General features: G+C 61.4%; 1 protein-coding gene across 1 annotated transcript in view; it reads right to left on the bottom strand.

Annotated features, from left to right (window-relative positions):
* The window catches only part of AGPAT2 (1-acylglycerol-3-phosphate O-acyltransferase 2), a 15,294-nt gene extending 7,527 nt beyond the window's left edge, over positions 1–7,767 (bottom strand). Inside the window, exon 1 of the mRNA XM_017893152.1 lies at positions 7,479–7,767. Within this exon, the coding sequence (XP_017748641.1) occupies positions 7,479–7,660 (182 nt within the window). The 5' untranslated portion in view covers positions 7,661–7,767. The remainder of the gene's footprint in view (positions 1–7,478) is intronic.
* Between the last annotated feature and the right edge of the window lie 5,860 nt (positions 7,768–13,627).

Raw genomic sequence — 13,627 nt, 5'->3', positions numbered from 1 at the left:
TTTTTTAGTAGAGATGGGGGGGGGGGGTCTCACCATGTTGGCCAGGCTGGTCTTGAACTCCTGACCTCAAGTGATCTGCTCGCCTTGGCCTCCCAAAGTGCTGAGATTACAAGCGTGAGCCACCACACCCAGCCTTTTTTTTTTTTCTTGTTTTTTCTTTTTTTTCTTTATTTTTTTTTGAGACAGAGTCTCGTTCTGTCACCCAGGCTGGAGTACAGTGGCACCATCTCGGCTCACTGCAACCTCCGCCTCCCGGATTCAAGCAATTCTCCTGCCTCAGCCTCCGAGTAGCTGGGATTACAAGCACATGCCACCATGCCTGGCTAGTTTTTGTATGTTTAGTAGAGACGGGGTTTCACCATGTTGGCCAGGCTGGTTTCAAACTCCTGACCTCAGGTGATCCTCCCGCCTCGGCCTCCCAAAGTGCTGGGATTACCGGCATGAGCCACCACAGCAGGTCAGCTGGTTTCTTAGTGTTGACAACTGCATCTTGGCGATGTAAGACATTAACAAGGGAGGACTGGTGAGGGTCATATGGAGTCCCCCTGTAATATCTCTGCAACTTCTCTGTAAATCTAAAGTTATTAAAAAATGAGATGTGCATTTATTTTTTATTTTTCTGAGACAGAGTCTTGCTGTCACCCAGGCTGGAGTGCAGTGGCATGATGTCATCTCACTGCCATTTCCCCCTCCCGGGTTCAAGCAATTCTCCTGCCTCAGCCTAGCAAGTAGCTGGGACTACAGGCGTCCACCACCATGCCGGGCTAATTTCTGTATTTTGGGCAGAGATGGGGTTTCACCATGTTGGCCAGGCTGGTCTCAAACTCCTGACCTCGTGATCCGCCCGCCTCGGCCTCCCAAAATGCTGGGATGACAGGAGTGAGCCAGGCACCCGGCCCTCATCTGTTTTGATTGTGGTATAACACGCATCACTTAAACATTATCATTTTACCTGTTTCTCAGTGCATGGTTCCATGGCACTCAGCGCATCCCCTGCTGTGCAGTCAGCACCACTCTCCAGCTCTAAAACTTTTCCTTTTTTTTTTTTTATAATATCTAAGCTGCTCAGGGGATGGATCGTGCACTGATACTTCTCTCAACTGTGCAACACACAGGTTACAAATCCCCGCCCAGCAGGCAGCGCCAAGCAGACGCTCTGTCCTGCCGCCCATCACCAGCCCCTGGTCCTCAGGCCAGAAAGATGAGTGGATGGAGGCTGCCCCAGGCCAGAAGGAGGCTGTAGCTCTCCAGAACTCTGCAGCCCACGGTGTGGCTGGGGGAGAAAGGTATACCCTGGAGGCAAAAGAAAGTCCAAGTTGATGTCCTCAAGGGGACAAAGGGCCACCTGCACCAGCCACGTGGAGCCACCGCACTTCCTCCCCTAGTGTCCCATACATAGTTCAGAGCTTTCTGAAAGCTGGTGGGAAAGTATAGACTCTCACTTTAAAAGCGGTTCCTGGCTGGGTGAGGTGGCTCACGCCTGTAATCCCAAGACTGTGGGAGGCCGAGGCAGGCGTATCACCTGAGGTCAGGAGTTCGAGACCAGTCTGGCCAAAGCGGTGAGATCCCATCTCTATTAAAAAAACAAAAATTAGCCAGGCCTGGTGGCAGGTGCCTGTAATCCCAGCTACTCAGGAGGCTGAGGCGGGAGAATCACCCGAACCAGGGAGGTGGAGGTTGTAGTGAGTCGAGATGGTGCCACTGTACTCCAGCCTGGGTGACAGAGCAAGACTTCATCTCAAAAAAAAAAAAGTGTTTCCTCAGAGAGGAAGGGCCTGAACCTTGTAAGCCCTGCAGAAGCTCCTGCAGCCGAGGACACCCCGGGGAACCCAGGCAGAGAAAAATCGCCTTCTAAGCACAGAGGCCCCCTGTACCTCCTGTGTGCAAAGCCCCGAGACAAGGGTTCAACATGAGTCACCCTTTCGTTCTGAGGGTAACCCTCCAGGGTAGGTACGATCATAACCCCCCTCTTCAGATGAGGAAGCCGAGGTTCAAGGTTCAGCAAAGTTAAGTGACTTCCCCAAGGCCACACAGCAGGGAAGCCAGAACAAGCCTGAGCGCCCCCTCGGAACCCTGCTTCTGAGCTGGCAGAGTCGTGCTGGGGTGGTGAGGGCCCCCATTAGGACTCCAGGAGCCGATCCTGAGGCTCCCTCCCTCCCCCAGGCTCCGCAGCCCCCTCAACCCCTCAGCAGGCTGGGAGCCTGCTCCGGCCTCCCCCAGCAGGAAGCTCAGAGTGGCCAGAGCAGCCACTGTCCCCAGGCTTCCCCGACCAGCTTGTCCTGTGCCAAACACCCCGCCTCACCCAAACTCTCCTCCCACCCACCACAGGGGGACGAGAGGCTGCCCTGTCCTTTCCCCAAAGCCTGGGGCAGGTGTCGCTGTGCTGGTCCAGGACACAGTCACACGGACCCCAACTCCAGGTCCTGGACTCCTTGCCTCCCCAGGGTACCCCAGCAGGGGCAAAGCCAAGGTTGCCGGAAGCCTGGAGCTTGGGGAACCCTGCTGGCCGCTGCCAGGCAGGTGACTTGTGCCAGTTTTGCCCAGCAAGGCAGGAGGCCCAGGAAGCAGCCCAGTGCCCAAACCAAGCAAGGCTGAGCCCAGACTGGGCCCTTCCGGTGGCATTGGAACAGCGGGCTCCTGCTGAAAGCCCAGGTCCTGCCCCAGTCTCTTTCAGGAGCCCTCGGACTGGAGCCCACCGGCCTTGAGCGAAGCACCATGAGACCCCTCTGGGGTCTGTAGGAATCCAGCCTCCTCAGACCATCTGAGCTCAGCCCCCGGACACCTGGGCTGCTCCCACACCCAGGCTCTGGGCCAGACGGGGATTTGGATCCCATTTCCCTTCATCCCAGCTATGGCCTCGGGCAATGCACTTGACCTCCCAGGCTCATTTGGAAGGGTGTACGGGCTTACACTCTATAAGGCCCGACACCCGGGGCACCCTCAGGCCAGGACAGGACCTCCACCAACAGTGGCTGTGATGAGGATGACACAGGAGGGAAAGAATCCAAAATGGGCGGGCCTGGGTGTGGTGGCTCATGCCTATGACCCCAGCACTTTGGGAGGCTGAGGCAGATGGATCACTTGAGCCCAGGGGTTTGAGACCAACCTGGGCAACAGAGTGAGACCTTGTCTCAAAAAAAAACAAAAAAACAAAAAAATCCAAAGTAAATCAAAGCGAAAGGCCCCTCAATGTGCCTAAGTCCCCGGTCCCACCAGCAGCAGGTTCAGGCAGCTGGGAGGTGGGTCTAGGTCAGGGCCCAGGCCATTGGCCAGGCTGTCCTCATGGAAGGCCACTCACTGACCCTTGCCCTGGCCCTGGGCTGGGACACTCCCAGGAGACCCAGCAGCCCTCTGAGCCAGGACTTGCCCATCCTCAGCTGTGTGAGCTCATTCAGGGCAGCCTCCCCCCAACCCCCGGGGCTCGATGGGGCCACGCGGAGCCATCAGGGATGCTCCGGGGACAGGGGCCCCAGCGAGGAATCTGGTGTTTTCCGATAAGTGTCATCCGAGCTGCAGCACAAGGCAGGACGGGTCCATAGGGGTGAGGGGTCCAGCCCACACAAACACCTGGACGTGGGGGGGTCCCCAATTACTCCTCAAAGGGGATGTGTGGGAGTGCAGGTATGGCGGGCTGGGAGGAGGTGGGGCCAGAGAAGCCCTCCCATCCCTCAATCAGGACAGCTCCAATTTCTGGGCCTGCAGAGAGACACCTGGAGAGCTCTGGAGAACCAAGGTCACAGTCTCCCTTGGGACTAAGACCCCAGTGCTGCAGTGACACAGGGCTCCCCGATGGCACTGTGTCCCCACCGGACATCTGTCAGGGGACCCAGGACTGTGCACTGGCCAGCAAATCTGGATCAAACCTTGCCCAACATCCCAAGTCCCCTGTGCGTTCTTCCCACACTGGGCGTGTGGTGTGGGCACCTGCTCCACGGGACAGGAGCCTGCCCTGCAGCCAGGAGCTGTCACGACCACTAGGTCCTGGCCTCCGGATACCAGCAGAGCATGGGGTTCAATTCGGGGAGCATCCTTAAGAGGAAGAGTACCCCTTTTCTCTCTAGGACACGGAAAATGGTAGGCACATAGGTCAAAGGAGCCGGAAACTAACTGCTGTTTCCCTAGGCTGCCCATCTGCTCTGCTTTTCTGCATGAAAAAGTAAACTTCGGCTGCGCGCGGTGGCTCAAGCCTGTAATCCCAGCACTTTGGGAGGCCGAGACAGGTGGATCACGAGGTCAGGAGATCGAGACCATCCTGGCTAACACGGTGAAACCCCATCTCTACTAAAAAAAAATATAAAAAACTAGCCGGGCAAGGTGGCGGACACCTGTAGTCCCAGCTACTCGGGAGGCTGAGGCAGGAGACTGGCGTGAACCTGGGAGGCGGAGCTTGCAGTGAGCTGAGATCCGGCCACTGCACTCCAGCCTGGGCGACAGAGTGAGACTCCATCTCAAAAAAAAAGAAGTAAACTTCTCTGTGGATTAAGCTGCCGTCTTTAGGGTTTTCTGACCCTATAGCTGAACCCAGCTGTAGGACACAGAGGGGCTCTGGGCTTTGCTTTCCTCTGTCGAATGGATGTACCAGGGCATCGGCCCCTGGTGAGGAAACCTGCCCTGCAGCTCCACCCTAACTGTGCACACAGGGAAGGGCTCGGGGACAACCCCTGCCTGCAAGGGGTCCATGGTCTCAGCCCCAAGCCCGGTGGGAGCAAAGGCTGCCTCAGCGGTTCTAGTCCCATCACCGACCCTCACATGCTCAGAACTACAGTGTAGACAGCAGGGGGCTCTTGGGCGCCGCCTGGAACCACGTGGGGAGGGGCTGGGCCTCAGCCAGGGCAGCCATTGCTCAGGGGCAAGACGGAGCGCCCCTCCCAGAGCTCAGGCCTGCCACAGGGCTGCCCTGATGGCGCCAAGCGCTGGGCTGGGAACGGCGGGGAAAGGGAAAAGCAGGTACTCTGGAGTCACTGTCAGTGGGTTCGAACCCCAGTTCCACCCCGTCCTGGCTTGGGCACCCTGCCCCAGTTTCAAGTTGCTTATCTCAGCCTCAGTGTCCTTATTTATAACACCGAGCACATGCGAATCCCTGTTCCCGAGGCTGGTGACACCCCTGGCGCACAGCAGGAACAGAGGCCAAGTATCCCCTCCCTCCCTTCCAGCCCCCCGGGGTCCCTTCCCTGGAGTGACAAAGCGCCTCCTCTTCATCTGCCTTTCTCGCCCCTCCCGACGGCCCCCACGGAGTGAATGCATGTTCACAACAGCCCCACTCTTAGCCATTGCTGGGAGTCTTGGGAGTCATCAGGGACCCCGGGGCCTGGGGAGCCCTGCAGAGGTGTGGGGAAGGCAGCCATGGAGTCCCAGGCCTCTCCTCCAGACCGCCCCGCCCTCTGGCCCTCCCTTCTCTTCAGGGACCAAAGCCAGAACAAAGCACCTGCTGTTAGCAGCCAGTGTCCCGGAAGCCACTAGTCCGCAGGCCTGGGCCTGGGTGCTGCCCTGAAGAGGTCAGGGTGGCAGGAGGGTCCCATCCAAGCACCATGAGAGGCCCCAGGTCCCGAGGACACCCGGGTTAGTCAGAATCTCCAGGCTGAGATGGGGACAGGGCCGAGTGGGCGAGTGGGGCAGCAGGACCAGTGCCAGCCAGCCCAGCCAGCCAGGTCCATAGAAAGGGCAGCAGGTGAACTGCGATTTGGCCCCTGGGAAACATCCATGAAGTTCAGGCAGAGGACCCTGCAGAGCAAGCCAGGCTCTCACACGAGGAGGCTGCCGATGAAGAGGCCCATGGCCTGGGGCCTAGCTCAGTAGTGGCCTAGATCAGTAGTGGGGTCTGCTCCAGGGTCTCCTAAGTCAGGTGCACCATCACTTCTGCTGAAAGAACAGGATCCTGTCCCCTGTCCGGACCCCAGGACACACCCGGCCCAGGATGCCCTGCTGGCGTCAGAACCACACATGCCATTTCCTCGGGGTGGGGGGCACCCCCCCAAGGAACCCACAGACTGGCCCCTCCTCAGCTGGGAAAGCTGCACCCTCGCTCCTACTCTGAATCACCCCAGGGGCTGAGGGGGGGCCCTTCACAGAGACCCCTGCCCACAGGGGATCCCAGGGCCAGAACCACAGGTGAGGCCTTCAGATATTCCAGCACAGGTGCCCAGAGCCCAGCCCCTAGGAACTCCCTGTTGCTGGAAACTGCCTTCCTCCCTGAAGGGCGCTCCACTGGGGAAGTCCGCGCCAGTCACCACCTGGGCCAGCCCTGGAGGGTGCGCTCCCCGGGACCCCGGCCTGGGCCACCCGGCCCACATCACCACCAGTCACACACATGTCCGGCTGAGCAGCTACCAGGCCCTTCTCGGACTCTCCATGCTCACCATCAGCCCCAGGGTCCTTCTTCATATTCCTGGAGCTTCTGGGGCTCCGTGGGAAAGCCATGGTGGGGGCGGGGGCGGTTCATGAATGTAGGCCCCTTCCAGGAGCCTCAGCGCCCTCCCAGGACTGGCAAGGACAGCGATGTGGGGAGGTAGCAAACCTTCACCCACTGCCCCTGGAACCACAGGGAAGGGGGCCTCTGGGGCCGCAATGCCCCCACCTCAGGCCATTGCAAAAGCCACTGGCTGGGCAGTCCAAACAGGGCAGAGAGAAATGTAGCAACAGCCTGGGGATGGCTAACAGGAAGAGGGGGCAGGCAAAAGCCTTCTCCAGCAGCCACCCCGCCCAGGAGCAGCCAGCCCCCGCCGTCCTTGGCAGCCCAGTCTGAACTCTGGCCCCCAACCCCAGTCTGGCAAAACCAAGCTCCCACTTTCTGGAAGGCGTCCAGGGGAACATTTCAGCCCTGCCACACCCTAGTCCTAACTCTTCCTTCCCTTCGGGTGGAAGCTGGACCCCCAGAGCTGGAGGCCAGCGTCGCGCTCCCCAGCACTGAAGCAGGTCCCCTCCGGGTCCCCCACCCCCCTGCGAAGAGGAAGGGGAGAGAGGGGAACCCGCCTCACAGGTGCGCCCATCACCAGGCCGACGGGCAGGAGGGCGTCGGAGGGAGGCCGAGGGGCGCCCCACGCCGCCGTGCGCCCCAATGAATGGCCCTGGGGCAAGTCCCCGCAGCCCCGGCCTCGGTTTCCCCGCTCAGGAAGCAGGGCTGAGCCTCTCCCAGCGCGGCCCGGCCCCCTTTCTCTCCGAAAGCCGCTCCGCCCCCGGAACCCCACGCCGGGCTACAGGGACGCGGCGGAGGCCGAAACTGGTGTAGACGCCCGGGGCCAGGGCGGCGGGTGGGGTGCTGGGCACTGTGACGCCGGCTCCGGGATCCCCTGGCTCCTGGACCCCCTCCCTCCGGAACCCCCTCCCGTGCCCGCCACCGGCCCAGGCGAGCTCTCCCCGGAGCCCCGGAGCGGAGCGGGGCGGGCCGGGCGGGGCAGGAAGGGGGGGAACCCAGAAGAAAGTTAGGGAAGCGGAAGCGGCGCGGCGGTTCCCCGACCCCTCCCGGCGGCCCCCGGCCTTGCCTCATGTTCTCCACCGTCCGGCCGCCGTGGCGCAGCAGGCAGACGGGCGAGGCCATGACGGACATCGCGAAGCACAGCGCGCAGTACAGGGCGACCTTGGCGTAGAACTCGGCCGCGCGGCTCAGCTGCACCAGCAGCAACAGCAACAGCAGCGCCGCAGCCAGACACGGCCACAGCTCCATGGCCCGGCCCGGCCCGGCGCCCGACGGCGCGGCCCCGCTCACTCCCGCTCCCGCTCCGGCTCCTCCCCGGCGCGCTCAGGCCCCTTATTGCGAGGGCGGCGCGGCGGGGCGGGGCGGGGCGGCGGGTGGGGCGAGGAGCGCGCGGCAGGAAGGCCCTAGGGTGGGAGGCCGCCCCGCCCTGACACTGTCCCCAACACGCCCCGACACGGCCCCCCTCACCAGACCCCGCCCAGACACGGCCCCCCACCTTCCCGCCGTGGGTCACCCGGCCCCTCCCTCCACGGTCTCTCCCCGCAGCCCACTGCCAGGTCACCGAGGCTCTGGCGCTCTGCTCCCACCCTCCCGGTCCCAGGGCCACCCCCATCCTGGCTTCCCGGTCGCTCGGTCTGTGAAGCTGACCCCCACGGTCTGGGCCTCCTGCCCCGCCCCGTGCCCCCTCGCCCCGCTGCCGGGGCAGCCACAGGCTCCTGCGCCCAGAACCACAGCTCCCCAAGGGCGGAAAGGCAGCGGGGACGCGACCGCCCGTGCCAGGCCGGTGGCCACGCAGAGGGCCGCTCGAACCGCCCCCGAGTGACCAGTGGCCACCTGGCCGAAGGCCTGGCTCTTAGGGTGCCCTCGGGCCCCTGTAGGGAGACTCTTGGGGGCGGGCAGGCAAACTGGGGCGTGTTTCCGCGCGGGGCTGGGATGCCCCACACTGGGTACCTGAAGTAGCCTTGTCACCAGGGACGCTCCCGGGGCAGGCAAGGTGGGTGTCAGGTGGCAGCGTTCACATCCGGTTGGCAGCACGGCCAGCGTGGCGGGGCAAGGTGCGGCTGGGACAAGGGCAGCAGTCACCTGGCCCAGCCCCGACCCGTCGTCCCACCTCAGGGAGCAAATGGAGTTTGAAAAGCAGTTTCCTGACCGGGCGCGGTGGCTCACGCCTGTAATTCCAGCACTTTGGGAAGCCGAGGAGGGCGGATCATGAGGTCAGGAGATCGAGACCATCCTGGCTAACACAGTGAAACCCCGTCTCTACTAAAACTACAAAAAATTAGCCGGGCGTGGTGGCGGCGCCTGTAGTCCCAGCTACTGGGGAGGCTGAGCCAAGAGAATGGCGGGAACCCGGGAGGCGGAGCTTGCAGTGAGCCAAGATTGCACCACTGCAGGCCAGCCTGGGAGACAGAGTGAGACTCAGTCTCAAAAAATAAATAAAAATAAATGAATAAAAAATAGAAAAGCAGTTTCCTGGGGTCGCTCCTCATAGGGACTCTTGGGTTTGCTGCAGTTGCTGGAGTGCTGGCTGCCCCGTGCTCTAAGGGGTCAGCAGGGGATTACAGCCCCTCTTTTTTCAGATGCAGAGTTGAGCTATTAAAACATTTCCCTGAATATTGTAACCACCCCCCCAAACTGTGCTGAGACAATGACAAATACAGAAACTGCTCTTCAAATGGGGAACTGCAGTCCTGAAGGACGTGGGGTCTCGCTGCCTGGGCTCAACAGCCGGTGCCCAGGTGGTCCCAGCTTTTCTTGAAAGTGGAGACGCATCCTTTTGCCTTAGGCCTGTGGGCATCTTACAGCAAAACCCAGGAGAGCATTCTCCAGCCCGATCTCCTTCCAGATTCATTTGGGCTTCATCTGGAATCAGCTTGGAGGGCCTGGTTTGACCTATTTCCACTCTTGGAGCCGGAACTGCACACCCCACAGCCTGGAGGTCTGAGAGCTCCACTGCTGTGCCTGGGAGGTTGAGAGGTGGCTGCTGAGGGCTGCGGGGTTTTCACCTCCCAGGGCAGATGTGGTGGGTGCACCCTGTAGCCAGGAGTGCCACTGCTGGAAGCTGGGGGATGTGGGGATGGGGGCTGGGGTCCCAAGTGGACTTCCTGGAGGGGTGGAGCTTCACAGCACCTTCAGCTGGAGGCTCTGTACCGAGCCTCCCAGGTCCCGAGCAGGTTGTACCCTGGCTGTGGAATCCAGTCCTCACAACCCTCAGGCCTGTCCAGGGGCTTTATGTGCCAGCCCCCTTCTTCTCCTTTACCTCCCAGCCCACTGACCTTTCCAGGGTGGCCGCCATCTTCCCGCACCCGCGGGTGACTGTGTGTGTGTTGGACGCCTCTCCCTCCTCTCCTCCCCCTGGCATGGAGCCCGTGGGGCCTCGTCTGTTTTGTGCACCATGTATGACCAGCACTCAGGCCAATGCCTGGCACATAGCAGGTACGCAGCACACACTTTCCATAGCAGCAAATGCATCCCCATTTTACAGAGGGAAAACTGAGGTTCTCAAGGGTGAACACCAGACAGCTGGGACTGACTGGTGGAAAGAGGAAAAGAGCGAAGGCTCCTGGCACGGCTGGCTGGAGCAGCGCCAGGGCAGCACACGGTGACCCTATTGCCTCCCCAGACAAGTGGGGTTTTGCCCACTGCTCTCCTGAAGAGGGTGTGACCCAATTTCACCTCCTCCCTCCTCTCTGCACCTTGCAGAAGGGTTGAGAGAAACGTCCACTTTTCCTCCGACAAGATCTGAGAAGAGGTGGGCTGGGGACTCGGGGAGTGATGAGGAAATATTTTGTATTTTAATATAATGCCACATTTGGGAAGCTAACACAGTCTTTGTTTCTAGAAGTAAAGCTCCAGAGAATCTTATGGGCGGGCAGAGATGCCAAGAAAAGAGATTTTCTTTTCTTTTTTTTTTTTTTTTTTTTTTTTTTTCACATGGAGTCTTGCTCTGTCACCCTGGCTGGAGTCAGTTCACTGCAAGCTCCACCCCCTGGGTTCAAGCAATTCTCCTACCTCAACCTCTTGAGTAGCTGGGATTACAAGCACCCGACACCACACCCAGAGATGGGGTTTTATCATGTTGGCCAGACTGGTGTCAAACTCCTGACCTCAAGTAATCCACCAGCTTCGGCCTCCCAAAGTGCTGGGATTACAGATGTGAGCCACCTTGCCCGGCCTAGAAAAGAGATTTTCTCTAAAATGAGTGCTTCTCTCCTAGGGAGGGCTGGCGTGGGCTCTGCTGGGTTTATCCCAAGGGTGTCGTGAGGAACTGGGAGCCTGGTTCTGTTGTGTAGGGATGGCCAGTGCCCTGTCTGACCCTTGAGATGCCCTCAGCTACCAGGGGCAGGGGGTGCTGGGCTGGTGGTGGCCATGCGGCTGTACCCGCCCAAGGACAGCTGAGAGTCCTCCTGGGCATTTGCTGGGACCCAGCCAGACAGCACATGACACCAGGTGACAGTGAGAGCTGAGCTGGCTCCCGGGGAGCCCACAGCCCAGGAGCGGGTGAGGACGGAAGGACCAGCCAAGCCTCTCCAATTCCAGGAAGCGGAGATGAAGCCAGCGCTGTGTGGCCCAGGAAGGACTGGCGGAGCAGGGCAGCCAGGCTTTGAAGACCAGTCCATCTGGCTTTACACCCTGAGTTAGCCAAGGCACCAGAGCCTCGGTTTCCTCATCTGTAAAGTGGAGACGCGATGCTCACTGCGCCCAGTGCGTGACCGGAGGCAGCTTCTGCGCCGGCAGGGCTCGTGGCCCTGACTAGGCCTCTCCCCAAAGACTTGCTCTGGAGAGACACCGGGACAAGAGCCAGGGAAGGGGAGAGGCTCTTAGCAGCTGGAGACACTGGGACATGTGGCCAGGGGGCAGCCACAGCACAGCTGGGCCTCGGGATGGTCCCCACAGGGGCTCCCTCCTTCCAGGGAGGACATCAGAGCCAGGCCTGGAGGCTGGACGGAGAGGCCGGGCTATGCTGGGATCTCAGCCTGTGCAGAGCCACTGAGGTCCAAGCCGGGCATGCCTGGGGCTCTCGGGCAGAGTGGACCCGGGCCGACGGGTTGTCCAGCCTTCTGGTGGGTGTGCTGGGCGCAGTGCCATTCCCACCACCTGTAAATAAAGCAGCCTGTGAATCTTTCATGGGCTTGTGCTTAAAAATAGATGAGGTGAGCCCTCTGGGCTGGCTGCCTGGGACTCTGCAGCAGGCGGGGCGGTCCACACTCTTCCCTGGGAGTCAGGGAGGGCAGGCGAGGGCCCCGAGGGGTGCTGGCCAGGGCACGTGGGACCTGGGGACATGTGGCCCCAGACGTGGGAGCCAACAGGAGGTCACGCCTTTGGATGTCCCAACCGGAGCATTTATATCCCAGGCTGGGGGGGGGGGGTGAGGGGCAGAGTGCACCCCACAGGGTCCTTCTCCTGCCAGGAGGATGTCTGGGCTGGGAGACAGAGGACAGAGGTGGATGGAGAGGACAGGGGCGGGAGGTATCAGGAGACATAAGGGAGGAGACGGCCCAGGGAGGAGGGGCCCATGCTGCAGTAGGCCTTCTCTGCCCAGAGCAGCTGTGCCCTATGCACGGCCTCTCGCACCCAGGACACCCGTGTCTAAGTGGTGCATCTGAGGAACAGGGAGCCGGGGCAAGTCGGGCTACGCGGCAGGAAGCACCAGAGCAGACGCAGAGCTCCGGCCTCTGACACTGCCATGGCTGGAGCTCACACAGGACAGGGAGGCCCAGAGGGTGGGGCGTGCATGGGTCCCAGTCCGAGAGAGGGGTGTGGTGTAGGGCTGAAGAGCCCAAGGTCAGGGTCAGGCAGCCCAACCCAGCCAGGAGACCCTGGGTGACCTTGGATCGGCCCTGCCTCTCTAGGCCTCAGTTTCCCTTTCGTGCAGGGGGTGTGTGATGATTCAGTGGGACCGAGGCTCAGGACGGCCCAGGCCAGCCCAAGCAAGGCAGGGACGAAGGCCCAGCCAGCAGCCTCCGCCTCACCCCATGGCTTTTTACTCACTGCTGAGAGTGATGTCCAATCAGGCCCAGGGCCTCCAAGACCCCTCCTCTCGCATCTCCTCTAGGGCACAGGACGGAGGCAAGTGCCCCAGAGAATGGGCTGTTCAGGAACCCCCTCCTATGCCAAGGCCGCCCCACCCGCCACAGCGGGCTCTGTTCCCTGAGACCCTCCCAGGGCCTCCCAACTGTGGGCGGGGCTTGGAGCAGCTGATCCCCCTGGGGCAGAGGGGCCGAGGTCCCAACCCCAGCAAGCTGGGGCAGAGAGGCCTGGGCTGCAGTCGGCTCCTCCCTTCACCCTTCCCCCGAATACCTCCAGAGCACCCATTTCCCGCCCGCGGTGGTGTCCAAGGGCTTGGCTCTTGCAGGGTGGCCTTGGCTCTGGCCCTGCGCCCTGCCCACAACGCGGTCGGAAGGGCCGTTAGCAGCACCAGTCCAAACCTTAGCAAACCCAGCTGCGGGCTCAGACTCGCCCCCCAATTTGAGGAGCGATTTCACCTTTCCACAGGATCATCCTCTTGGCAAGATGAGGCTGAGGCTGGGGGTTAGGGGCTCAGCATCACAGTCACAGCCGAGGCCTGAGTGCCACAGGCCGTGACCTGGGCAGGTCCCTTCTCCTCTGAGGGCCGTAGTCCCCTCTTCCACCAAATGAGAGAAACAGCAAGACCTCAGCAAATGGCCATCAGGTGCCAGACGAGGCTGCAGTTTCCTTCGGTGAAGTGTCCGAGGGCTGGCTCTGGCACCTGCAGGGGCTCCCAACGCTGGATCCTTCTCAGGCTGAGCGCCACACTCTGGGCCACCCGGGTGGTGCACACAGTTTCCAGGGGGTCCAGGCAGCCCCCAGTGGACCTAGTGTCTGTGTTCTCCACTGAACCACACCAGGCCTGGGCCGTGGGAATCTGTGCTGCCGTGTGGGGCAGGGGCCTGTGTCCCGGGGCCATGCCAGGCCTGTGCTCCTGTGGGCAGAGGCAGGCGGGCTTCCCTCCCCACCCAACCGCACACCCAGGGGTTCGCTTCCAGCACCCTCTTCTCTGCTCCTGGCCCACAGCAGGTGCCCCACGGCAGGTGCCCCATGGCAGGTGCCCCATTGGTGAGTGAATGTGTGACTGAAGGAGGGAGGAATCTGCCCTTCCGATCCCAGTGGCAGTGTGGACTGTGGGGAGTCTGGAGCCCTCAGTCATCAGGGGCTACCTGGGAAACGACTCACTGAGAGCCTCTGGACGTCCTG

Source organism: Rhinopithecus bieti, unplaced genomic scaffold, assembly GCF_001698545.2.
Source record: "Rhinopithecus bieti isolate Rb0 unplaced genomic scaffold, ASM169854v2 scaffold_23276, whole genome shotgun sequence".
Taxonomy (NCBI): Eukaryota; Metazoa; Chordata; class Mammalia; order Primates; family Cercopithecidae; genus Rhinopithecus; species Rhinopithecus bieti.
Note: the sequence above shows the minus strand (reverse complement) of the source record. Positions and strands in the feature narration are given on the sequence as shown.